General features: G+C 42.4%; 1 protein-coding gene across 2 annotated transcripts in view; it reads right to left on the bottom strand.

The window, feature by feature from the left end:
• Positions 1-11692: 11692 nt before the first annotated feature.
• Positions 11693-25094, bottom strand: part of LOC147629194 (putative sphingolipid transporter spinster homolog 2) — a 50391-nt gene continuing 36989 nt past the window's right edge. For both annotated transcript variants that reach the window (XM_086812450.1, XM_086812451.1), the window contains 8 exons: positions 14228-14297; positions 13993-14090; positions 13588-13664; positions 13344-13457; positions 13139-13258; positions 12840-12968; positions 12601-12679; positions 11693-12215 (listed from right to left, as the gene is read on the bottom strand). In XM_086812450.1, coding sequence (XP_086668576.1) covers positions 12121-12215; positions 12601-12679; positions 12840-12968; positions 13139-13258; positions 13344-13457; positions 13588-13664; positions 13993-14090; positions 14228-14297 — 782 coding nt within the window. In that variant the 3' untranslated portion in view covers positions 11693-12120. The remainder of the gene's footprint in view (positions 12216-12600; positions 12680-12839; positions 12969-13138; positions 13259-13343; positions 13458-13587; positions 13665-13992; positions 14091-14227; positions 14298-25094) is intronic.

Here is a 25094-nt window from a genome sequence, read left to right as displayed (position 1 = left end):
GAGTGTTACTTATCGATGGAAGGTGCATTGAGTGAGTTTGTAGAATCTTTTCCTTTCTTTGCTACTTTTATTTGTTCTAGGAATTTCACTACATTATTTTTTCTTGGTATGGGATAGTTGTAAATGTTAAGTGTGGTGAATCAATCAGAAGGAAAGGTATGGTTTGACATACTTTGATCGTTGCCATTTGAGGACTCCTCCACTAAGATCACCATCAGCAACTTGTACCAGCTTTCAATTGTGGCTTTTAGCAAGCGAAAACAATTGTCTATTATATCTCTTCTTGGTGCTAATGCTAACTTGAATGGTACATACAACATGCCGAGTAGTGACCACGTGATCACACAACGGCTTGCAAAAGAGACCCCCACGGATCACATACTTGGTGATTCAACAAGGTTAACACATTGTGAAGACTACAATTAGTGATGCACGTCTTCAGCTGCCCGAGCAACACCTCACATTAGTGGAGTACTCCAAGGATTTGTATGAACCTTTTTAGGGGGTCTTTGTCTATTGCCACCCCACCGTCAAAACAAGTCAACTTAATCAATGCAAGTCGGCGATCTTTTTCCTAAGCACGGCTATCTTTCTTGAAAGATTTTCTCTCCATTGGTTACAAGTGGTCAAAGCAAGTGATGTGAAATTTTTTTCCTTTCAAATTTCTTCACCATTTGGTGAGCATAAAAAAGAGTGAGTCCATTCCATAGATTTCTAAGGCATGGACAAGATTAAAGACCAACATTGTTGTATGTACATTTTCTCAGTGTCTCGTGAGGGCAAGTTGGCAAAGGGCCCAATTGTTGTCCTTTATCGATTGGGAGAGGCAAAAGTGCCCATGGTGGATTAAGATGTAGAAAGGGACGTTCTTAGAGGAGAATTTTTTTTGAAGGGAACCTCAAGGGGCAGTGCAAGTCTAATTCAAGGTCCTCCAGGAACTTAAACAAAGAGCAGACAAAGAAGTTGAAGGAGAAGAAAAGGAAACTTGCTAAGCAACAGGAAGCGGTAGTGGGAAAGCCTAATCCCTCTCGATTTTGTAGGCCAAAAGCTTAGACTATGGAGGACCTAGGTTTGTGAGCCTACCTTTACATATTATTCTTAGTTTGTACTCTATTTTGGACTTACATAATCTTGTGTGTCTGTAGATCTAGTTGTACATTGGAGATTGCTAAGACACAAACCATCACTTTTATTTGGACACCTTTGGCTTCTATGTTAGCTTCTAAAAAAGCACCACCTCCCCATGACCATGTACGTGTGTGGGATTATGAATAAATTTCATTGCGGGAAGGAGATAATTAAAATATGACCTGGGGATGGCATCAAGGAGTCGCAAAAATACTTCTCCAATCTTAAGTAATCAAGAAGAAGGCACAATGGGCAAGTCGTATGATGGAGCACACTGATCTATGTGTGGTTGATCTACCAATAGGTTTTGTTGTGGGTAATGCTAATAGCATCCCTCTTTGGAATACGGCCAAGATAGTGACCACCACTAGGGCCTCAATGAGCATCTTCGACTAGGTGAGGCACTTCATGACCGATGCACCTGTGCAAAACACCATCATGACCAGCCTTCTAGAGTTGGCCAGCTACTATGATTTGGAAGGGTTGGCACTAACATCGTATTCTTCAACACTCCCCCTTGGTGTTATATTTGGGTAGTCTCCTATGCTCACAAGAACTAAGCATGCCTCTCTCTCAGGGACACAAATCAACACACACATACATGCCTCTTTTAGGCAAAATTCCATTTGAGGCTCTTCATGGCCTAGGCTAGAGGCAACCTCATATAATAGATCACTGCCCAAATGGGGCACACACACCAAACTATGGCTCTCTCCACCATTACATGACACATCATGAGCACCACCTCATGCTTCTACATGAGCACATCATTTCGGGCTCCACAAAAACCCATCTCATGCCTCACTTATGCATATCAACTCGAGCTCCACATGAACCCATCTCATGCCTCACTTGTGCATGTTGTGACTCCCTCGGTTGCTCTTGGACTAGCATATGTTCACACCATCTTTCTATAATTTACCTTCTCCTCCTCTAGGCTTGTTTATGTCATGATTCCACTAGGCCCAGAAAACCTCTCATCACAAGGTGATTATCTCAAGGCAATCATGTAACTTAGTTTTTCATGTACATAGTCTTTGCATATAATTAGGATATATAAGAGACACAAGATAAGATTTTTGAACTTTAGTAACACAACCCCTATAATAACGAAGTGATTTTAGGGAATTTTTCACGATGTGATTATCTCAACTCGTGAAAAAATAGCGTTTCGTGTTTGATTTAATTTGGATTTATAAATCTTGGTTTTTCCTACTCAAAATGTGCAATTCGATCCTTGTTATCTAGGCTAAAGCATTTATGATCACAACAAGATTTAAACTATAATAATATTTTTATGAATTTTATGGAAAAATAGAAAAAAACTAACACCTTGGTTTTCACATGAAGGAACATCGATGCTAATGTCAATAGAAATTTAAACATGTAAACATGTAAGGAAGAAGTGTGCTCAAAGAAGAGGGAAGAAGAAAGATTTCTTCCTTGGCAAAGTAGTGGGGGTGGTGCCAAAAATGTTATGGCTCATTTTTTCCCCTAAAGAACTCTCAACAACCATTCACTTAGGGAGGAGGAAAATAGCCTACAACTATCGTGGGCATACTAACCTTCTTTTAGAGTATCTTGGGATCTCCATGCCTCAAAGATACTAGCTCCACTCTCCCAAGCCTCACCTTTTTCTATCATCAAGAAGCTACTAAACTGCCTTACAACACCTCCAAGCTTTAGCTCCACTCTCCCAAGCCTCACTTTTTGTTGTCACAATGAGAAGCTGCTACATTGCCTTGCACGGAGACACCTCTCTCACTCGCACATGTACTAAGAATAACAAGCTAATTCTCTCTCTCTCTCTCTCTCTCTCTCTCTCTCTCTCTCTCTCTCTCTCTCTCTCTCTCTCTCCCTCTCTCTCATGCACACAATAACAAGAGAAAATATCTCAATTAGCATAAGGGGGGTTTGTGTCTTTACATTATGAGAAAAATGACATATAGAGGTGGCCCTTATTCATACTTTGGTGCCAAAAAATTTAAATCACTAACTAGGTAACATGGATGTGGCTAGATATTCTCATAAAGATTATAATGTTTTATAGTGATGTTTCATGACACTTACCACTAACTCTGGTAGTGGTGGAAATTCTCCTTTCTTGTATATCTCACTTTTCCTCTTTTGCATATACATAACTCACTTTTTCTTCTTTTGAGCACCTCCTCCCTCCCTCCCTCCCTCCCTTTTAGCACCTTCCTCCCTCTTCCCTCATACTTCTCCTACAGCTACGCTCCCTACCTCTCCTTCTCTCCCTCCCCTTCAACCTCCCACGCCCACCTCTCCCAAGCTCCACTATCCATAGCTCCTCCACTACTCACATGTGTTTTTCTCACAACAGGACCTCTGTTCTCTCAATTTCCTCCTTGCCATCTTCCACCTCTATTTCTCATCTTCCACCACATCTAAATTCTAGTTCAATTTTTGTATCACACCCTAGGCTTTGTAGCACCTTCATCTATCCCTTCTAGATCTACAACACCCATACATCATCATAGAAGCTTGTACAATGGTTCCTCCTAGTAGAAGATACCAAAAGCCATCATTGAGTCCATGAGCTCAAGCAATGTTTGTGTAGGACAATGATGGAAAATGGATTTGTACTCCATACAGTAGGCTAATGTGGGTTACCATGCGACAGTCTATGAAAGGGGTTCATAAGATTCCAAGAAGGTTTCTCTCATCTCCCAACCACCATTGGAAAGGTAGAATCCTTGATTTTCAAATCAGTATAAGGGTGGCAGAATGTCTATCCACCATCACTACTACTGAAAGGGGTTCATAAGATTCCAAGAAGGTTTCTCTCATCTCCCAACCACCATTGGAAAGGTAGAATCCTTGATTTTCAAATCAATATAAGGGTGGCAGAATGTCTAGTGAAATTTCAACATGTCTATCCACCATCACTACTACTGAAGTTCAAGCTGATACAACATACAAAATTTGGAGAAACCTATAAGTACAAACTTGTTGGCTAATTTTCCTTGAGTTGTTATTGGTTGTTTTGATTTTTTCTATGTTGGCTTTTGTATCTATGTATGCTACATAGATGTTTCCCTCAAATTGTGTTTTCTATGTTGGCTTTTGTATGATTGCTACATAGATGTTTCCTTGAGTTGTTATTGGTTGTTTTGATGTTTTCTATGTTGGCTTTGTATGTATGGTACATAGATGTTTCCCTCAAATTGTGTTGAGTGGAAGCCCCTAGAATGCAGGGTCTTTCATCGAAGCACTTCATGCAAGCCTTGGAGAGATCTTATTTGTAGGAGGGAAAGCATCTATGCTTGTTGGTGAATGGGGTTTTCTTATAAAATGCCCCCTACATTTTCCCATCATCTCAACAAGGCTACGTGGGAGACTTGAACCACTCTCTCTTCCATCTCTAGACAACGAAGAATGGCCTCTCTCCCCACGACAACTTCACCATTGAAAGATTTCGATGAATTCTACATGTCAATGTCCATGCCTCCATGAAGTGCACATATGGCTCACATAGAGCCAATTTGGCTTGGTTCATGCCACTTCATGTTTTGATTTTCATTGACAACTTGTCCTAAGCTCGGTGTTGGACAGAACTCCAATGAGGCTAAGAAGGATGCTAAGTCTTCTAGGCAAGTACACACGGTGCAAGTATTTCCTCTCCAAACCGCAAAGTTTAGGGAAACTGATAGCACCCATGCCTATAGTGTTACATAGGCAATGTGGCAACCGATGTTTGGGCCACATGATTTGATCCAAATGCATGGTTTGATCAATGACCGTAGAGTCATCATAATGATCGACAAGATAGTGCCACCACACACAATTCTCTTAACTATGCATTGGTTAAGAAATTGAAATTATCTAAAACTCGTAGAGCGATCATAAGTACATGGTTTCATTGGCAAATGGCTTTGATAAGACCGTTTGGGACATGATGGTTTTAGGAGCATCTATCTCATTCCAGGGTTATGAGACCAAACTTGACTTTCAAAGACCAAGTGATGCACTTAACTAGAGCTCATGTGATACTTGGGAGGGAGTGATTATTCTATATAGGCCCTAGCCTGCGTCATAGTTCCAACACAACAACTTTGAGTTTATGAATGAGGGTAGAATCATTGCATTGCATGGTAATCACTCATGATGTGCCAGCGTCATTGTTAATTTCTTCCATGGAGCAAGACGGAGAGCTCAGGGGTGGACCCTTCACTACCATTTGTCATTGTTTCAAATGGGGGTGATAAAGTTCGTCGGGGAAAAGGTTTAGCAACTTCTCTATCGATGATAGGTACTTGCTTCTTTACAAAGGTAGAGTTTGTGTACCATCTATGGGTGGCTTTCGGTGCTAAATTCTTACTGAAAATCATGATAGTCCAAGTGATAGTCACCTTGGGGTACAAAAGACCTATGTACTAGTTAAAAGACAATTCTATTGGCCTAGTTTATTCAAGGATGTCCAAGACTTTGTGCTAAAATGCAAAAAGTGCCAGGTCAATAAGCATGAGCGCCTCAAAATTGGAGGTTTTCTACATCCATTGGATGTTTCCAAAGGGAAATGAGAGAGTATTTCCATGGATTTAATCACCAGGTTACCTAAAATGAGTTAATGATATGATTCGGTTTGGGTGGTAGATAGGTTGACTAAAATGGCGAAGTTTATTCCTCCTACTAGAAAGGAGGTTAAAACTCCTGAGCTAGGTAAATTATTTATTGAACATCTCTACAAGCTATATGTCATGCCCACAGATATAGTTTCTAATAGAGATAGGAAGTTCGATAGCCACTTTTGGAGGGAAGTCTTCAAAAAGTTGGATACTACCCTGAGTATGAGATCAGCCGACCATGGCAGTCTATGGTCAGACAGAGAGAGTCAACCAAGTACAACAAGACATGCTTCGAGTGTATGTCAGTAAAACGCAATCAAATTGGGAGGAGTACCTGCCACACTGTTGGAATTTGCTTATAATAGCTCAAAACATTCGGCAACAACTAGATTTAGCCCATTCATGTTAATGTATGGTTTCCAGTCGAGATCTCTTGTAAAATGGTAGGGCTAGAGAAGGAAGAAATTCAATCTATTTAAGATTTCCTTGAGGACATGCAGGATATGCTAAAGGCAACAAGAAATAGCATTCGTAGTGCACAAGATCATGCAAAAACGTATGTTGAAAAGAGCCGCAAAGAAGTAACCTTTGAAGAGGGTGACTTTGTCTTCTTGTTGAAAGTCCCTGACATCTTGGTAGAGCTTATTGAACCACCATCTTTTCCACATGAACTCGAGAAGATACTTGGATTTAGAGATCAGAACACGAGGCATACTGTGTACCAAAAGGCATTTGTCCAAGTGGAAGAATAGAGACAAGGAAGCGTCCTCTGGGGAACTCTTGAGTATGCTTACCAAAAACTATCCTGAATTTGTTTTTGCATATGAAAACTCTTCTTAAGAGGGAGGCAATGTCACATAGCTTGTAATAATAGGTTGCATAAATCTTGACCAGACATGGAGCCCAATCATTGGAGAGCAATCGACGAGAGGGTTCAGGGTTCAAGGGTGAGGCACCTAGGTCAAAGGGGCAGTCAAGCAAGTGTGGCTAGGCAGGCCACTACATAAGCCCGACAATGTGGATTCTTATCCACAATTCCTCTATGGTTAGGTGGTGAACAAGAGCTTTATCTCCTCTCTGGCTATGGTGGAAGCATGACACATCCCATATATATTTTTGACACAATCTTGTATTTGTTGGTGATGTAATCTTAACTATCTGAGTCTAAGGCAATGTCTGTTATTGAAAGAGTAATATTCAACATAGAAGCTTGTATTCGAAAATGTAGTCTCAACTATTGGAGTCCAATGCAATGGCTATTTAGTGGGAGTATTACTAGACACAAAAGTTGGAGTAAATGTAGTAAATAAAACCTAGCAAGAAAAGGCTGAAACTAAGGCCCGATTCACAAAAAAAAAAAATTGGACAAGGCAGATGGGTGACATTAAACAGGACCATTCATGCAAAAATATTGTCTAACTTTTATGAAGTTCACATTAAAGTGGCAAGATGGGGCCAAGATCAAAATGTTTGTTTTCTTAATTCCCAACAAGCATGACATATTAGAGTAGCAATATGGGCCCAAGATCATAATCTTTGTTTTCTCAATCCCCTTTTGATAAAACAAAAAACCATAAACACTTCCTTGTCATCCTCTTCAATGTAATCTATTTCAAAACTCTTCATTGATAAATATAGCCAGTCTTATTTTTTGGCTACACTATATATGCCTTTAAGGATGAAAATTACTAAAGCAAGCATATCCCTTAGTGATGAGGCATTACATCAACATAGCTATGATCATTTTTCTTGCTTGATTAGTTGTTTGAAGACATGAGCATTGGCCAGTGGGGGCAAAGATTTATGATAGTGAGCGAGATAGTACAATCACTAAGGGGAACTTTATATAACTTCCCAAAGAGAAGCAAAGCATTTACAACTACCTCACTGAGACCCTAGAATTGAGCTTGGAAATGCAAAAATTGAGGCCTTATTTTCACAAAGTCAAAGAACTAGTGGGGTAAGAAATTGTTAACCAAACTTGAGTGCATTTTTTAATGTTTGTCACCACCAAGCGTATCCTCAAAAAGGATGTGAGTAAAATGGGCGAGATAACATTCTCAAGGGAGATTTTTCTAACTTTCTCAAAACTTATGTAAGTAGATGATAACTCAAATGAAGGTAGACTGAGAAAACAATCAACAAACTTGTTGATGTGGGAAACATTGGGAGTTATTCTTCAAAAGTATTGTTTATGATGGGGAAAAGAGTGGGAGCACTTTAGAAAAAGTAGAGAAGGTACAGGGATTAAAACACATGAAGGAGAAAATAGAAGAAACAAGGCAAAGAAAGGTGCTAGAAACTTTCAAGAGGCTAGGAAGGAATGAAAACAAGTTACGCTCTCATAACAAGCAAAGTAAGAGGGCACAACAAGAATAAATGGCTAGAGAAGAAGAACATGATAAAGGAAGCTAAAGAAGCAAAGATGGGATCAAAAAGCACAAGAACAAAGAGACCAAGAGGAAGAAGCAATATTAGAACAACAAGATAAAGTTAGAAAGGATGTAGAGAAGCAAGAGAAGACTAAGAAGGAAGTAGGCCAGGGAGGAGATAACTACATAAAAAAAGAGGAGAATCTAATACATCAACAATGCATAAGGAGAAAAATTCTAAAGCAATGCCAATTCAATAATCTAGGAAATTTTGGACGAGAACAAGTAGGCAAAAGATGCCGCAAAGCCAAGAAGATAATTGAAGCAAACAAGAATAAGCAAGCGATGCTAACACAACTAATGCTAGGATAGAAGCATGTCACTTTGAGAATAGCTTTCCTTGTCTAAGAATGGAGCATGGAAGAACATGGAACCAAAACCATTGAATTGGATAGCCACATATAATGCTTGAGGCAACATTATTAAATGGTTTCTTGGGGCATGGTGTTTTGGAGCATGGTTGAATAGTTTCCTGCATAAAAAAAGGGGTATGAGAGGTAGGAAAAAGGAGGGTTGAGAGGCAAAATTATTAAATGGTTTCTTGGGGCATGGTTGCATAAAAAGGAGGGATGGTTTGGGGTGGTGCTTTAAATAAACTTATTTTTCAACCAATCAAAATAAGGAAAACTCTTAAGTCTACCCAATTTTTGCTCCGAAATCTTTACAATATGTCGGCTTTATAACAAACTTATGAAAAATCATTCCTTATAATAAGGGCTACTTAAAATCTCAACTGGTTTTTCTTAATGTTGGCCGAATACAAATACACTAGAATGCCATTTTTTTTCTAGCACTAGTTGGAGTTGGGTTTTTCACCTCTAAGAAGGTCTTTTATTTTTATTTTTAATCCAAAAGGACCTATATTAAATGATTTTCCAAAACAAGATTGGACAGTTTCGCAATTACAAGGTTACAAAGGCCAGCAGACCTAATCCGATATCGGGATAAGTATAAAGAAATTAAGGTTAATTAAGACCCATAAGAAGACACAATCCAGCGCAGCCACCGCCAAATTATAAATCTCAAGTCTTACTAAATATGGCACCAAAATATTTTTTGCATTTCTATTAAATATATTCTATGAGATTTTCAAGAGTAAGAGTTTTTTTCTAAGGTTTTATTTTAGTATGTAATGATTAATGCTCAATGAAATGATGACCCTCTATATCCTCTCTATTTAAGGCAATGAAATGATGAGCCCCCATATGCTTTCTATTTACATGTATTCAGCCCTCTATATCCTCTCTATTTAAGGCAATAAAATGATGACCCCCCATATGCTTTCTATTTGCATGCATTCACCCATACCCTTTCTATTTAAGGTCTCACAATTCTCTATAAAAGGCTTCAAAGGGCTCATTTAACGAGTAAAGGGAGGGAGAGAGAGGAGGAGAGGGAGGGGGTGGCCGTGGGGGAACTCATGCCTAAAGTTGTGTTAATTAGTTGCCACATCAGTAGCATTTAATTAATACGCCTACAAAAAAGTGTGAATATACGCCTACAATAATAATCAATTATGACACTTTACATGATTTTCAATTGATTGGCCCAAGACTGAACACTTGAATTTTCCACCTCTATCTAACCTGAGACACATAGGGTGTTCATGTTTAGGGTGCATTTATTGTCCATCTCATATATTAATCACCTAACTTCCCAAGAGCTCTGCATGCCAATAGCCAACCCTGTCATGGCACCAAGCTTGTGATGCTCAAGAATAGTCCTCCTCATTAGTGTAAGTCAACAGATCCTTGTTTCAGAGTCTGGAGTTGAGGATGTCATCCTTGTTTTGTTCATCCTCTGTTACAAGTCTTTGGGGAAAGGATTGGGGAGGGTTGATCAACCATGCATTCTCACATCTCCAATCTTTAGTCCAATCATATTGAGTAGCTTGGATAGCCCTTTTGTTCCTTAAAAGATCGAGAAAATTGTCACTTGGTTGTACATGTGAAAGCACATCTTTGTACATCTTTCTCCCATCTTGGATGAAAAGATGTAGTTAAGAGAACACATGTGTAAACACCCTTAGGAAACTATGACAATTCAAGCAAGACCATAGGGTAGTTCATAGTACCAAATAAAGGTAGTTCACAATATCAGATAAAGTTAAATAACAACTAGGGGGCTTTTAAGAAGCATTTCAAGGAAGAAATGCAAGGTTTCAAGAGAGATACAAAGAGGTAGCTTGGAGTAGGGACTAAATAACCCACTGAGACCTTGGATCTTGCTCCAACCAAGCCAAGCTATCAACATTCAAGATAGCCAGTGGAGACCTCACCTTACTATTCCAAACTACCCAAGTTTTGTTAGTTTACCATGCAACTCGCACTAACTTGAATGGTGTTTTTTTCCCTTTTCTTAAGAGAGAAATGTCCAGAAGAAGGATAGCCCCAACCCCAATGAGTGCAATCTAAGAGCGTCTCTTCTATCTTTCTACTTGCTTTGAAGTGGTTTCCAAGCCATGGCTCTCAGTGAACTTTCTTCAATTGAAAATCATGATTAATTATAAATAAATTGCTTCGACTGGATTTGTTTTTAGCTCATACTGACTCCTAACTTTGTAATAAGCCAACTCTAGGTCAGACAAATAGCTCGATTACAATTGAGACCTTAGCTCGAGCCTGTCTTTTGCATTGGAGGTACATAGCTTCAAAGCTAGCATCTATTCTTTTCTTTTCTTTTTTGTAACAGTTTGGTACTGAAAGTTTACTTATTTTCTTAAGCAACTCATAGATGTAGCAAGAAGGGCTTGAACTTCTTGAAAAGTCAAGCACCCTAACAGCTCTTATATATTTCAGATGAATTGGTTGTTCTTTCAATTTTATGACTTGATTGATTACTTATACTTCCTAATACTTGGTGGATACGGCAATGCCTTCAAAGAGGTTTCCTGTAATCCTTAAAGAAATGGCACCAGATTTCTTGATATTTCACGACACTTGTATATTTTCTGAAGATCTAATGTCAATACCCCAATTTTAGATTATGCTATCATAAACACTAGAATACAAGCCCGACTAGTGCTAAATTTCATTTGCCCTTCTAATGCACATCCTACTCGTTTCAGCATGCTAATATGCAATCTGCTATTACTTGCCAATGGTTGCAAGTCTCGTGATTCAGATCGCTTTCAACATATATGCCTCGGTAAGCTTATATTTGCCACCTCTAGGAAGCTTTTAGGAATCTTCTCTGCTACTACATGGGCACTGGAACCAGGACCAAGCTTTATCTTTCCTTCTTGCATTTCTTTCTCACTTCCTAATCCTAATGGTACTTTGTTAAAACCGAGTTGCTAAGTATAATACACGTCACCTTACACCACCTATGCAGCTTTACCTTTCAAGTGTACATTTCTATCTTTTCACGTTCCTAATTGGCTTGGCACTACAGAAAAGTTAGCTAAGAAGGGATCAATCCTCCCCTCTACTCTTTTCTTTCAAAGGTATCTGAGGTTTGAAGTCACCATCTCTTCAATAGGTAGCCACTATACGTTCTTTGAAGCTCATATCAACAAGATTCTTAAGTAGACACTATAACTTCGTGGAAGTGCATAACTCAAACCTCGCCATCTCGTCAATAGGTAACCACTATACATTCTTTGAAGCCCATATCACCAAGATTCAGTAGACACCATACACACGTTGGCTACATTCCATTGAAGCCCATATCACCAAGATCCTAAGTAGACACTATAACTTTGTTGAAGTGCATATCGCATCCTCATTATCTGCTCATAACATCAGGTGGGAAAAACTCAAGCAATAAATTATTACACAATATCACAGATAATTGAACATTAGAGAAGATAACGGCTACTTTTGCCGGGCAGATCTCTGAAGTCACTATGGACAGATTCATGTGGCCTGTGGGTGCGTAGCTGCATCAGTTCAAGGGACTCCAGTGGTGATTATGTATAGCGATAATGTCTCTTAAGAGTGATGTTGATCTCATTCAGAAAGATGGTGGTATTAAGCTTTTGCAAGTAAAGGAGCTTCCTGTAAGTTCTCCATTTGAGTAGTTTCATCTTCAACTTGTAACTGATCTTCCACCGGAAGAAGGAAACCTGCAATACATATGACAATACAATATCAAATATCTGAACTCAATTTAAAAAAACCTCCTCCAGAGATAAGTCCACCGGACCATCTATGATACAAGTCACGGCACCTAGGTGCACAGAGTGGGACTTAAACCCCGGATCTCTCACTTAGGAGCCTGATGCATAAACTGCAACGCAAGCGCTCCAAACAGAAGTTGAGAGTAACAAAAGGTGACAAGCACACGTGCAACCACAGCACCTACACAACTATGCATGCATACTGCACACTAGGCACATACAACGTGCATCTCGAAGTGCATACCCACACCTACAGGGCTAAGCCTTTCTTCAACACCCAATCTAGATGTTTAGTCCAAAGAAAAAGAGGAAAGAAAGTAAGGGTAATCACCTAAGAACCACAAAAAGGATGCCAAAAAGAATATTGAGGTTAGAATTAACGCAGTGATACGCCAATTATCCAACTGATCCTGCATAGAAAAAAATTTGATGTCAGGTAAGTTCAGGGTTCACAAAACAAGAGCACTCTTATAACTTGCACTCTACGGGGTCAGCATAAGAGCACAGTGCACCTAACTGTAGCAAGTGAACCCTCCTAGACTGGAAGAAAAGGAGTAAAAAGGATCAAACCTGCACAGCGCCCACTAAGGGAGAGGACGGAACATCCCCAAATACGTGAATGCAAACAGTGGACACAGCCATCGCAAGTGGCCTCAAATCCGTGGAGACACATTGCAGAGTCAAGTAGTTGACAGGGCCCTGATAAAATTAGATGGCGATGATTAACAGTAAAAATAGAAGCTTTTGCAAACATTTCTATAGAACTTTTTCAAGCACTCGCACGTATGCGAGCGCGCGCACAAACCAGTTGGCACACATAAATCAGGAAAAAGAAGAGTGTTAAAGACATGATCCAACTGAAGGATTACCTGTGTAGCAAAGATGAACAGTTCCCCCAAGGAAAATAGAGGTATAAAAAGCAGGAGCGTCCTTGAGATAAAGGATGCAAAGCAGAAAATGGTCCCAACAAAAGTGGTGATTGCTAGAAGCTGTGATCCCAGCATAGCCCAAAAATCAGTTCTTGCAAACCAGTCCTATGCATATAAGGACCTCTTTAGAGTAACATCAATTTACCTTGAAACCATTTGGAATAGTTGATCCAATCTTATCAAGAATGAGTCCCCCCGCAACCGTTCCAAAGATGCCACAGATAACAGTCACACCTCCAAAGACCAAATCTGCATTTTCCTACCCTCGTTTACAAGGGTGTTTAGACAAATATTGGCCTTTGAACCTCTAGAATTTTTAGCTTGGAAAGCCTATAGTGTATAGCTCTCACATCTCAAAGAAATCAGGTGGTTTTGCCAGGGGGACTTACCAGATTATAGATGGAGTAGCCTGCCCTTGGCCCCCAGTATGAATACGCACCAAGAACAAAGTTGAACACGATATAACCTGTTCAACAAACATCACCAATACATCCAACTTAGATAACATGAAATACTTTAAAACTGTCCTTGTTGTTCCCGGAGCCTACTATCGCCCATAATTAGCACCCAAACTTGTAGTCCGGCACCCATGTACCTGCAAAATGGTCGACTTTGTGCAGGCTCATCCTATGGGTAAAGCAGACGTATCTTCTCTCTCACCCACCCTAGACATACATTCCTAGAAGTGGCTATGTGAAAACAGGGGAAACACAGACTTGTGTGCAGCTCCCTAAATATTACATGGAACCGTTGATAAGGCACATTAAAAGCAATATGAAGAAGGTAAAACATACCCAAAACATTAATCGTGTAGGTCCTGCTCCGAAAGAGGGTCTTAATATCTTCCAAAAAAACCTTGCTATGCTGGACAAAGCTTTTGAATCTTCCTTTCCTGCCAAGGCCATTAACATTCATAATCAATGGACACACATTTGAATAATGTCATCACACTTAGTGAAATCATATCTGCAGCACTTTGCTAGTGAAATTTTAAAAGAAGAACCCCAAAAAAAAAATCATAAAACTTACAAGTCCACCTTCGCCTTGCTTTTGTTGTAGTCTTGCAGGTTCTCATCCTGGGACCCACCATCCAACTGACCTACATTTATGAAGAGGAAGGCCAACGTTAAGGGGACATTCGTTTCAAAGAACCTACACAAGATTTTGCCCCCGGTGGATTGGTCAAGCCGTAAGCCACTCATACTTGTAACCCAAGGGCAGAGTTCAAATCTTACCATCGGTAGAGGAAAGTGTCTCATGAGAGACGATTATTCTCATCGATGGGTGTGACTAGCCACCAACTTCTCATGGCTGAAACCAAACCATATGCAGCCAAGTGCAAGTCTTGGTTGACTTTGATAGAATGGATACCCCTTCCCCATGACCTCTAAGGCAAAACATAAAATAAAAAGTACCTGGCCACTAAAGCCATTGACAAACTAAAATGTTTTTCAAATGTCAAAGTTATGCTGATTTAACAAACATGAAAACTAGTTTGAAACAAAAGGATAGGTAATTGGGATGGTGACACTTGGGGTGACAGGTCAGGCCGGAAGAACGGGATTAAGGGGGACGTGAAGAGGGGGGGTGGCGGGGGGGAAGAGAGAGAGAGAGAGAGAGAGAGAGAGAGAGAAGAAAAAGCCTCCAACTAGCATGCGCCATAGGAACACCTTCCCTTGATATGGAATCTTAGACCCCCAGCCCTATAAGATTACTTCCTTCCACTAGGCCCTACTTTTCCTAATGTTCCATACCCTATTAGCCTTCTCAGTGATACAACGCTTATCTTCTACCATCATATGGTACACTTAATTTATTGTACACTGGACAATGTCCTGAGTCTTTCTAAATGCCCAATCTAGCCAAGGTTGTTGATCCTCCGACTGAGGAATATCACCAAACGGTGTTAAGACCTGTCCTCACCTTCTCCCATAACTGTATATATCCACGTGGAATCCGAAAATATTGACGGATTTTCCGAAAAGACAATAAGCGGTCTCTTCGTGGCAACAAAGCATCCATAATTCTCACTAGTCCCAATCAAGCCATTCTATTAAATTTTGGCTGCTCAACAAGTTTGTCAAGCCACTCCAGAAGTTGTGAAGTAGCCAACACCTCACCTGCCATAGAATTCACCTGCAACCGCTGATGTGAGGGCTTCCATTTAGTGTGTGCCAACACCTCCTTCCATGAGATCATCAAATGAGAAAAGAGAGGTGAAGCCACCACTCGAACATATTGGGAACCATTCACTACATCCCACCATGTACCATTAATCCTGGTGTTTTGTGCTACATGTTTGAAAACATGCCCACATCTTTTCATTTCATGTCCAGTGGCAAAGAAGGTGTGGGATTTCCTTTCTCGCATATGGATTCCATTGACACATAGGCCCATAAAGGTTAAAGACTGGATTTTTGGCAAGATTCCAAATGGGTCGGATAACCCAGAACATTCAATTTTCTTTCATTTTTTCAGGTGCACAAGTTTGTGGCATATGTGGTTAACTAGAAATGCCTTCATATTTGATGCAAAAGTTGGTATTACAGCTCACATAGGTCGTATAAAAGGACTACCATTGTACAAAAGTCTCTTCCTTGCGGTCAGCTCATTTGGAGGAGAATGACAGTGCTATATATTGGATGAGGTGTAATGAAGCGGTGGACACAAATTGTACATAGCAGGCCAAGAGCCAAACATAAGTTGTATTAGGCCAAGGGGCCAAGTGTAAGTGAGGGACATAGGCTTATGGGCCAAAGGCCAAGCCAAAGGCCAAGTAGGCTGGACATTAATAAGTATGTGAAAAGAGGACCATGGTATATAGGCCAATGTGAATTGTTAATCACAATTAACTCATACTAATCCAAATTACGAGCTAACAAGTTTTCATGGCAATCTTACCCTTCTCTTTGCTCATGGATGGTACTTCTACATCCATGTTATCACTCCATGCTTTGAGTGGTCAATCATAGTTCATCGCATGAGGGTTCTTCGAGCTACACTTGTGGTTCGGAGTAATTAGTGAGGGAAAGCTAGTACATCACATGGCGACCATGTGGCCATTTGTAAAGTAATTTTAGTAATATATCTTCTATTACCGAAAAAAAAAAAAGAGAGAAGAAAAAGATGTTATTAATGTCTATGAAAGGACCAAAGAGTCTATGAGACTAAAAAGATGTTACATGTGATCCATGAGTAAATTGGATGTCGAGACAATATGAAAAAAGTAAATGTATAAACTAGCTGTTGAGGGCCAACGTACTGTGCAAGCCATGTGTGTACAATATAGTAGGCCCCTGAAGAACCTCGTGTCTCGACTCACAATATGTCGTCCTCCTGGTGGACCGAGTACAAGGCTCCAATATCCACTACGTGTGGTGTTGCCCCTCTATGTTGTTGAAGCAAGTCTCGGGTCTTGAGTTGGCGGGTGGAAGGTCTGGGTCTCCGGGGCGGGGGAGTCTAGCTCTCTCTCGAGAGTGTACTCTCCCTTGAAGGACTCCACGAGTGTGTGGTGCCAGTATGTTGTGTGCCTAGGGTGATCAATCGGTGGGATAATTTGGCTCTATCCTAATCCATCCCTCTCGGCAGATTATCTCTCTCTCTCATGCGTGCTGAGAGAGAGAGAGAGAGAGAGAGAGAGAGAGAGAGAGAAAGAAAGAAAGAAATATATTAAGTGTCTACTAAAGACCCAATGGGCCTATGAGACCAAAGTGGTACAATAATGTCCATGGCATATCTCATCATGGAATGGAAAATAAAACAGAATGAAAACATAAATATAGCTATCTCACTGGGGTGATACAAAACTGTCCATGGAAACTCGTCATGGAATACTAAGAACATAAAAACATGGGAGCAACATCAGCTCCGAGTAGATGGTATACCACTCTCCAAAATGTCAAGCATGGGGTTGACGAGTATGGCCGAGAGGTCTCCCTTAGCTATGTCACGTGGAAAGGTAGCTCGATGGCGGTGGAGCATGTCCTGGATCTGGAGCTGATGAGGTGATCGTGGCTGACGGTGGGGTCGAGGGCGTCAGGCACGCTGGAGTGTAGAGGCTCGGTCCGAGGTACCTCCTCTCGGGCGAGGTAGGTCTAGAGCAGCTCGTGGAGGGTCCACAAGATCCACTATGACGGTTTCCTCCACCTCCTAGGTCCGGAAGAAACTAGTGATGGTTGGCTACCGAGGGAGGTGTGCGGGAGAAACAGGAATTAGGGTTAGGTTAATTCATATAGTACATAGTACACTTAGTACTTTTAATGTACTAAGTGCACTATGTGTACTAGTGCAATATACATGTGTGATAGGGGAGTCACACACTCATGCCTCATGAGTTGACTTATCCCCACAACTCTCTCTCTCTCTCTCTCCCTTGTTTCTCTGTGTATGTCTCCCACATGAATTAACCTAACCCTAATTCTTCCTTCTCCCACACAACTGGTATCAGAGCCTGAACTTCCAACTGGTGGTGTCGAATTTGCTGTAGAGGAGAAGAAGGTGCAGGCGCTGAGTTCTCTCTTGTGCTTCTACAACGCAGACCAACAGCTCGGCGTTGAATCATCAGCGAAGTGCAGGCGAAGGCGACACACCATTGCCCGTCAACAGCAGGCGCTACAGATTTTGGACACCGTGCATTCATTGGCAGGCAGGCTTGGCGAATACGTGGAGCGAACGCAAGGAAAGGGGGGAGGGCTTCGCTACTACCCGCCACCACTAGGCGAAGGCGGCGGCACAAACGCTGCACGTGGGGCAAACACGTAAAAGCAGCGCCACAGCAGGCGAAGCGCCGAAGTGTGTAGCACCACTAGGCTACAGGCGAAGACGGCGCTGCTCGTCACCTTCCCCACGGCGATTCAAATCGTCGCTGCTCATCACCTTCCCCGTTGTGCGCAAGCCACCAGCGCCTTGCGTTCGCTCGCCTGAGTATGGACGCCCAGCGTTCACTTTCTGAAAGACCGGCGCCAAGCTTGATTAGCTGCGCTTGTATATGCTTGCAGTTGTGTATCGGCCATCGCTGCCTGCTGAGGCAGCCTACACGTCACCGCTGCCTGGTGGAGTGAGAGAGGCCGCCTACACGCTACCCTCCAATACTGGATGCAGCCCAGAAGCTAAGCGTAGGCAGCCTGCAGCGTGGGTGTACAGCTACAGCAGCTTCATCATCCCCCTTCTGCACAGCATCAACTCCCCTTTTCCTGCAACAACAAAATTCAGCCTGCAAATTGAAGAAAAATCAGAAATTACAAGGTATTTTCCTCAATTTTTTTTGGGGATTTGCAATTGAGCAAGTACATCAACAATTGAGCAGATACAGGTGTCGAATTGCTCAATTTTGAGCAAAATTGGCAAAATTGGGTGACATTGGTCACAATCAGGATCAATTTGCAGGACATTGGTCACAATCAGGATCAATTTGCAGGAAATTGAATGTCGAAATTTGGGGCTTCTGATGTAATTGTGCAATTAAGCACTCATACATGCTGTATGATGTGAGAAATCGCACATTTGGGTAAAATTGCAGCAAATTGCAGTGCAAATCAAGGGGCTTTTGTGCCGATTTGGTTGATTTGCATGCAGGCACTCGCAGTTGATGCTTTGGGCATTGTGTTGATGCCTAACAAGCACTCAATGTGCCTGTAAATCAAAGGGCTTTCATTATTTTGATGTATATGTGACCAGGGGGAAGCATCGTGAACACTCTGGATGCCTTCATGTGCGTCAATGTACCATGTATGATCAGCAATTGATCTTAAATCAAGGGGCTTTTCAAGAATTTATGCTTGTTAAGCTTGGCAAAGCAGCAAGCAAGACATTTATGCCTTGAATCCTCAGAAATCAGCTTGCAGTCAAGAGGCTTTTGCTCAATTTCTGTTCGGGACCGTTGTATGCAGTGTTCGGGACTGTAAAAGTCTGATTTTCACTCATTTGGACAGCCAGGAGTGCATTTATTGCTAGTGTACCTGCTGGTACAGATTTGGCACAGCTTTGTGCAAGTTTTGGCATGGCTGTACACTGTTTTGAGTGACCAAAAGGTTCAATTTCAGCTGTTGTACTTGCCGGTACAGGTTTGGTACATCATTGGTGAGCACTTGGTACTGCTGTACAGTACTTTGGAAGGGCAACAGAGCACATTTAAGGTGCTGTCCAAAATCTGCAACAACCAGATTTTGGTGATTTCATCACATAAAGTGGGAGAAAAGTTGCATTTGTGCTTCCGCAGTGGGAGATAAAGCTTGGGAGAACAACAGTGAGCACTTTGTGTGCTTTTGGTGCAGTGTTTGCACATTTTGCAGGGAGTCAGGCATTGACAGGTTGCATATTGCTATGGCAACCACAGGTGAGAGCTCTTCATTGCTTCACATCAAGAAGCTTGAAGGCTCGCATAATTATGATATTTGGCAAACCCAGTGCTACAATGTGTTGCTCCAGAAAAAGCAGCACAAGCCTATCAAAGAAAGGGGTGTAATGCCCGCTTCTCTTACTGCTGAAGAGTGGGAAGATATGGATGAGCTGGCAAGATCTACTATCATGTTATCTGTGTCAGACTCTTTACTTTTCAGCATTCGTGAAGAGAAGACAGCTTGGGGAATGTGGCAGAGATTGCAGGACTTGTATGCCCAACAAAGTGCCTCAAGCAAAGTGTATTGGTTGAAGAAACTCATAGGTCTTCAGATGAAGGAAGGGGCGTCTATGACAGCCCATCTAAATGAGTTTAATGGTATTGTCAGCCAGGTCATTAATCAAAAGTTGGCAATGGACGATGAGTTCAAAGCCACTTTTCTGTTATGCACTTTGCCAGAGAGTTGGGACACATTCAGGACAGCCACTAGCAATTCGCATGCTATGCTGTCATATGCAGATGTTGAGGGTGCTCTTCTTCAAGAAGAGATGAACAGGAAAAACAACTCTGTTGGAAAGTCCAATGCAATGAATGCACGTGGGAGATCCCAGCAAAGGGGAAAAAGCCAAGAAAGGGGAAGGAGCAAGTCTCGCTCCAAAAAGGATTTGGAATGCCATTATTGTGGCAAGAAGGGACACATTAAAAAGCAATGCTACAAATGGAAAAATGATCAAAAGGAAAAGGGAAAAGGCAAAGACAAAGAGAAAGATGAAGCCAAAGATGTAAAGCCAAAGGGCAAAAGTGGAGTCAAGATTGAAGAAATCAATGTGTCACATGCAGGTGGCAGTGAGGATGAGGTCCTATTTACGTCTTCACTTGATGCCCATTCACTTCTTACAGGTGGTCATGGTATGCACTCATGGATCATTGATTCAGGTGCCTCCTTTCATGTCACAGGTTGCAGAGACTTGTTTGTTAGGTATACTGCTGGCAATGAAGGAGTGGTTTATTTGGGTGATAACCATGCATGCAAGATTCTTGGCAGAGGTGATGTGAGGCTTGTGTTTTCAGATGGCTCACAACTTATGCTCCATGATGTCAGGCATGTGCCTGAGATCAAGAAGAACCTGCTTTCTACTGGACAGCTTGATGATGCTGATTATGTTACCACATTTGGTCGTGGAAAGTGGAAAATTAGTAAGGGCTCACTGGTTGTTGCCAGAGGCTCTAAGGTGGACACTCTTTATTTCATGCATGCAGGTGTTTGTCACCATGCTAATGTAAATGCAACCGAGCTGCCGGAAATTTCTATGTGGCATAGCCGGTTGGGACACATGAGTGTCAAGGGAATGGAGCAATTGTCTCGTTTGGGTTACTTGCCTTCTCTAAAGTTTTCAAGTTTTCAGTTTTGTGAGCATTGTATATATGGCAGGCAACTGCAGTGCCCCCACAAGAAAGCTCTTGGACAAAAAGATGCTCAGTTAGAGCTTGTGCATACAGATGTATGTGAGATGCCTCAGCTTTCTTTGGGAGGGGCAAAATACTTTGTCTCTTTTATAGATGATGCCACACGCAAGGTGTGGGTTTATCCTCTTCGTTTGAAGAGTGATACATTCTCAGTGTTTCAGAAGTTTGTTGCTCATGTTGAGAATCAAACTGGCAAAACACTGAAGGCTTTGCGTTTCGACAATGGTGGAGAGTATATGTCCAAACAGTTTCAGGACTTTTGTGATGCTAAAGGCATCAAGAGGGAGCTCTCTACTCCTTATGATCCTCCACAAAACGGGACAGCAGAGAGGATGAACAGGACCATACTGGAGAAGGTCCGTTCTATGTTGTCACATGCTGCATTACCTCATGGTTTTTGGGCTGAAGCTGTTATGACAGCCGTTCACCTTATAAACAGGTCACCTAACACGAGGCTTGGTGGGAAAGTGCCAGAGGAAGTATGGACAGGGAAGCCTCCGTCATACAAGCACTTGAGAGTGTTTGGTTGCGTTGCGTACGTGCACATACGCAGGGAAATGCGCACCAAACTTGATCCTAAGTCTCACAAATGCATATTCCTAGGATATGGTGACAGAGGTGAAATGGGGTATAGACTTTGGGATCCCGTGAATAGAAAGATTATACGCAGCAATGATGTCATTTTTTATGAAACATGCATGTATAAGGAGCCTGCAAGGCAACAGGAGCCTGGCAGAGTCATCTTTGATGATGATGGACATCATGGACAACAACCAAGGGCTGTAAATCAGCCATTACAGCAGGAAAACCAGCCCTTAAATGGTGCTGAAAATGGTCCAAATGGACAGCCAGAGATGGCAGAAGATATCCCTATGGATATACCACAGTTAGAGGAGATACCGGGCATGATTTTTCAGCCTTATGGCATGGAACAGGAGCCACCAATGGGTGATATGCAGGCTGGACAGCAACCTGCAAATGATGGTCATTGGGTACGGAGGTCCACTAGACCCTCCAGAGCCCCTGACAGGTTTGTTCCAGGGGTTGACTACTTGATGCTCACTGACTGTGGGGAGCCCTCATGTTACAAGGAGGCTTTACAAAGGGCAGACAAAGCTCTATGGGAGCGTGCCATGAAGTCAGAGATGGATTCTCTGCATAAAAATGGAACATGGAAGTTGGTGCATTTGCCTGCAGGCAAGAAGGTTTTGCCATGCAAGTGGGTATACAGGCTCAAAGTTGCATCTGATACAAAGCCAGGTTAGTGGCTAAGGGCTTCAAGCAGGAATATGGTGTGGACTTTGATGAGATCTTCTCTCCAGTGGTCAAAATGACCACACTTAGAGCTGTGTTAGCTTTGGTTGCGCATGATGATCTGGACTTGATTCAGATGGATGTGAAGACTGCTTTTCTTCACGGTGATCTCCATGAAGAGATATATATGCAACAGCCAGAGGGTTATGCAGTAAGTGGAAAGGAGAAGCTTGTATGCAAGCTGAAAAAGAGTCTTTATGGGCTCAAACAGGCACCAAGGGAATGGTATCATAAATTTGATACATTCATGAAATCCCAGAAATTCAGGAGAAGTGACATAGATCACTGCTTGTACACCAAGAAAGCTTTGGATGGCAGTCTATTGATCCTCATCTTGTATGTTGATGATATGTTGATTGCCGGGAAATCTCGTAAAGAGATGGATACCTTGAAGCAGAGGCTGCATCAAACCTTTGATATGAAGGATTTGGGTGATGCAAATCACATCTTGGGTATGCGGATACTTCGGGACAGAAATCAGCATGTGTTGTATTTGTCTCAGAAGGAATACATTGGCAAAGTTTTGCAGAGGTTCAATATGGACGGGGGGAAGAAGACTAGTACTCCTTTGCCTCCATATGTGAAACTCAGTGCTATGGACAGCCCACAGTCAGATAGAGACAGGGCTGATATGGCCAAGATTCTGTATGCTTCAGCTTGTGGCAGTCTCATGTATGCCATGGTTGCTACTAGGCCGGACATTGCATTTGCAGTGGGAGTGGTTTCTAGATACATGGCCAACCCTGGCAAGAAGCATTGGGAAGCAGTGAAAGGTGTCATGAGATACCTGAAGGGCACACAGGATATGTGCATTTGCTTTGGCAAACAGGATGCATTAGTGCATGGTTACACGGATTCGGATTATGCCGGTCATCCAGATAACCGGAAGTCTACTACCGGTTATGTGTTTACATTCACAGGAGGTGCTGTGTCATGGATATCCAGGATGCAGAAGTGCACAGCCTTATCTACTACAGAGGCCGAGTATATTGCAGCCACAGAGGCTTGCAAGGAGGCATTATGGCTATCTCGGTTAGTGGTTGATTTGGGTTATACAGGGGATATTCCATTGTTGCATTGTGACAGTCAGAGTGCCATCCAGTTGGCAAAGAACCCTGTCTTTCATGCAAAGACGAAGCATGTGGATGTGAAGTATCACTTCATCAGAGAGGTGATAGAGAACAAGCAAATTCAGCTTGTTAAGATTCATACGGATGACAACCCGGCTGATCTGTTGACAAAGAGTTTGCCTCCGGAGCGGTTTGCTCATTGCAGACACTTGATGGACATTGGATGAGGCCAGTTTCAGCCTTGATATGGCCTTGTATATTATCATGTACATGCTGATTTTTTCTTTTCCTTTACTTACGGGCACTTTGCCTTTAAGTGGGAGGTTGTTGGGGTAAAGGCATTATGCCCACCCTTATAGTGTGTACAAGCCCATAAGTTATAGTACATAGTACACTTAGTACTTTTAATGTACTAAGTGCACTATGTGTACTAGTGCAATATACATGTGTGATAGGGGAGTCACACACTCATGCCTCATGAGTTGACTTATCCCCACAACTCTCTCTCTCTCTCTCTCCCTTGTATCTCTGTGTATGTCTCCCACATGAATTAACCTAACCCTAATTCTTCCTTCTCCCACACAGGAGGGGGCGGGGTGGCTCGGGCCTGTGTCTCAAGAAGGTGTCCCTGTGTCTGCAGAGCTCAAGCAGGAAGAGGCCCAGGCAACGCTGGTCCTGAAAGTCAATGATCCTAGAGAGTAGACCGAATCTCTCACGAAATAGACAGTGAAACCTCCCACGGATTTCATAGTATACTAGGCAGCGGCATATGTAATGCTCCTCCGTCTCAACCTCTGTGTGGCATAGTCTGCAGATCCTCTCCTCTCTGGGTGTCCATACGAGCTTCCCGGCTCTGAAGATGTGCTCAGCTCTACCTGTCTCCACTCTTCAGGCAGTGGGAAGAAACCCGTATCTGGCCAATCGCAATCCGCATGGCATGGGCCATGTGAACACTCAAGTAGCCCGGCTGCTTCATGAATCCATCCTCAGTGAGTGTGAGGAAGTGGTCTCTGTAAGAGTGCATCTTCGTGGGGAGCTCCGGGGGTGTGATCCATGTGCAATGTGTGTAGAGGCTAAGAAGATCTAACCGAATAACCCGGTTGGTATCCTCGTGAGACAGCTGGAAATAAAGGGGAGTCCAAACTGCACTGAAGGGGGGGTAGGCGGTCCATGCAGAGCCCGTATACTGAGAACCAAGTGGAAACCAATGCATACCATACTCCAGAGTGCCCCTCAAGTGCTAGCTGTCTGGAGGACTCTAGGGGAAGCCTCGGGTACCTGTGGGGATCCATGTGACTGATGCGATGAAGGTACGTGACTGTCTGGAAGAGTGCCTCCACTACCATCGGGGCTGCAGCAAACTCTGCCTGGATAATCTGGTGTGGGATTGATGGTTTGCTGCGGATCATACGGGAGAACATCATGACCTCGGGCCTCTCAACTCGCTGGCAATTCTCATCAGATAAATCTGGCCCCCAGAAAGCTGCTCCATGCATCAAGGCTGGTGTGACGAGGGTGTCAAAAAGCCAACCCTTCGTCCTGGGCTCTTGGAAATGTGCCTGGAAGCACTGCCGCTCAAGTAAGCTCAAGGCTGCATATCCCCGCGTCACTCTGGCATGTGCTGCGGGAAGCATGGTAAAGCGTGGGCCACTGAAAGTGACACCAAGGTAGACATAGGATGAGACAATCTCCACAGGGATCAATATGC

Source organism: Cibotium barometz, chromosome 18 (assembly GCF_041138505.1).
Source record: "Cibotium barometz isolate CiBa-2024 chromosome 18, ASM4113850v1, whole genome shotgun sequence".
Taxonomy (NCBI): domain Eukaryota; kingdom Viridiplantae; phylum Streptophyta; class Polypodiopsida; order Cyatheales; family Cibotiaceae; genus Cibotium; species Cibotium barometz.
Note: the sequence above shows the minus strand (reverse complement) of the source record. Positions and strands in the feature narration are given on the sequence as shown.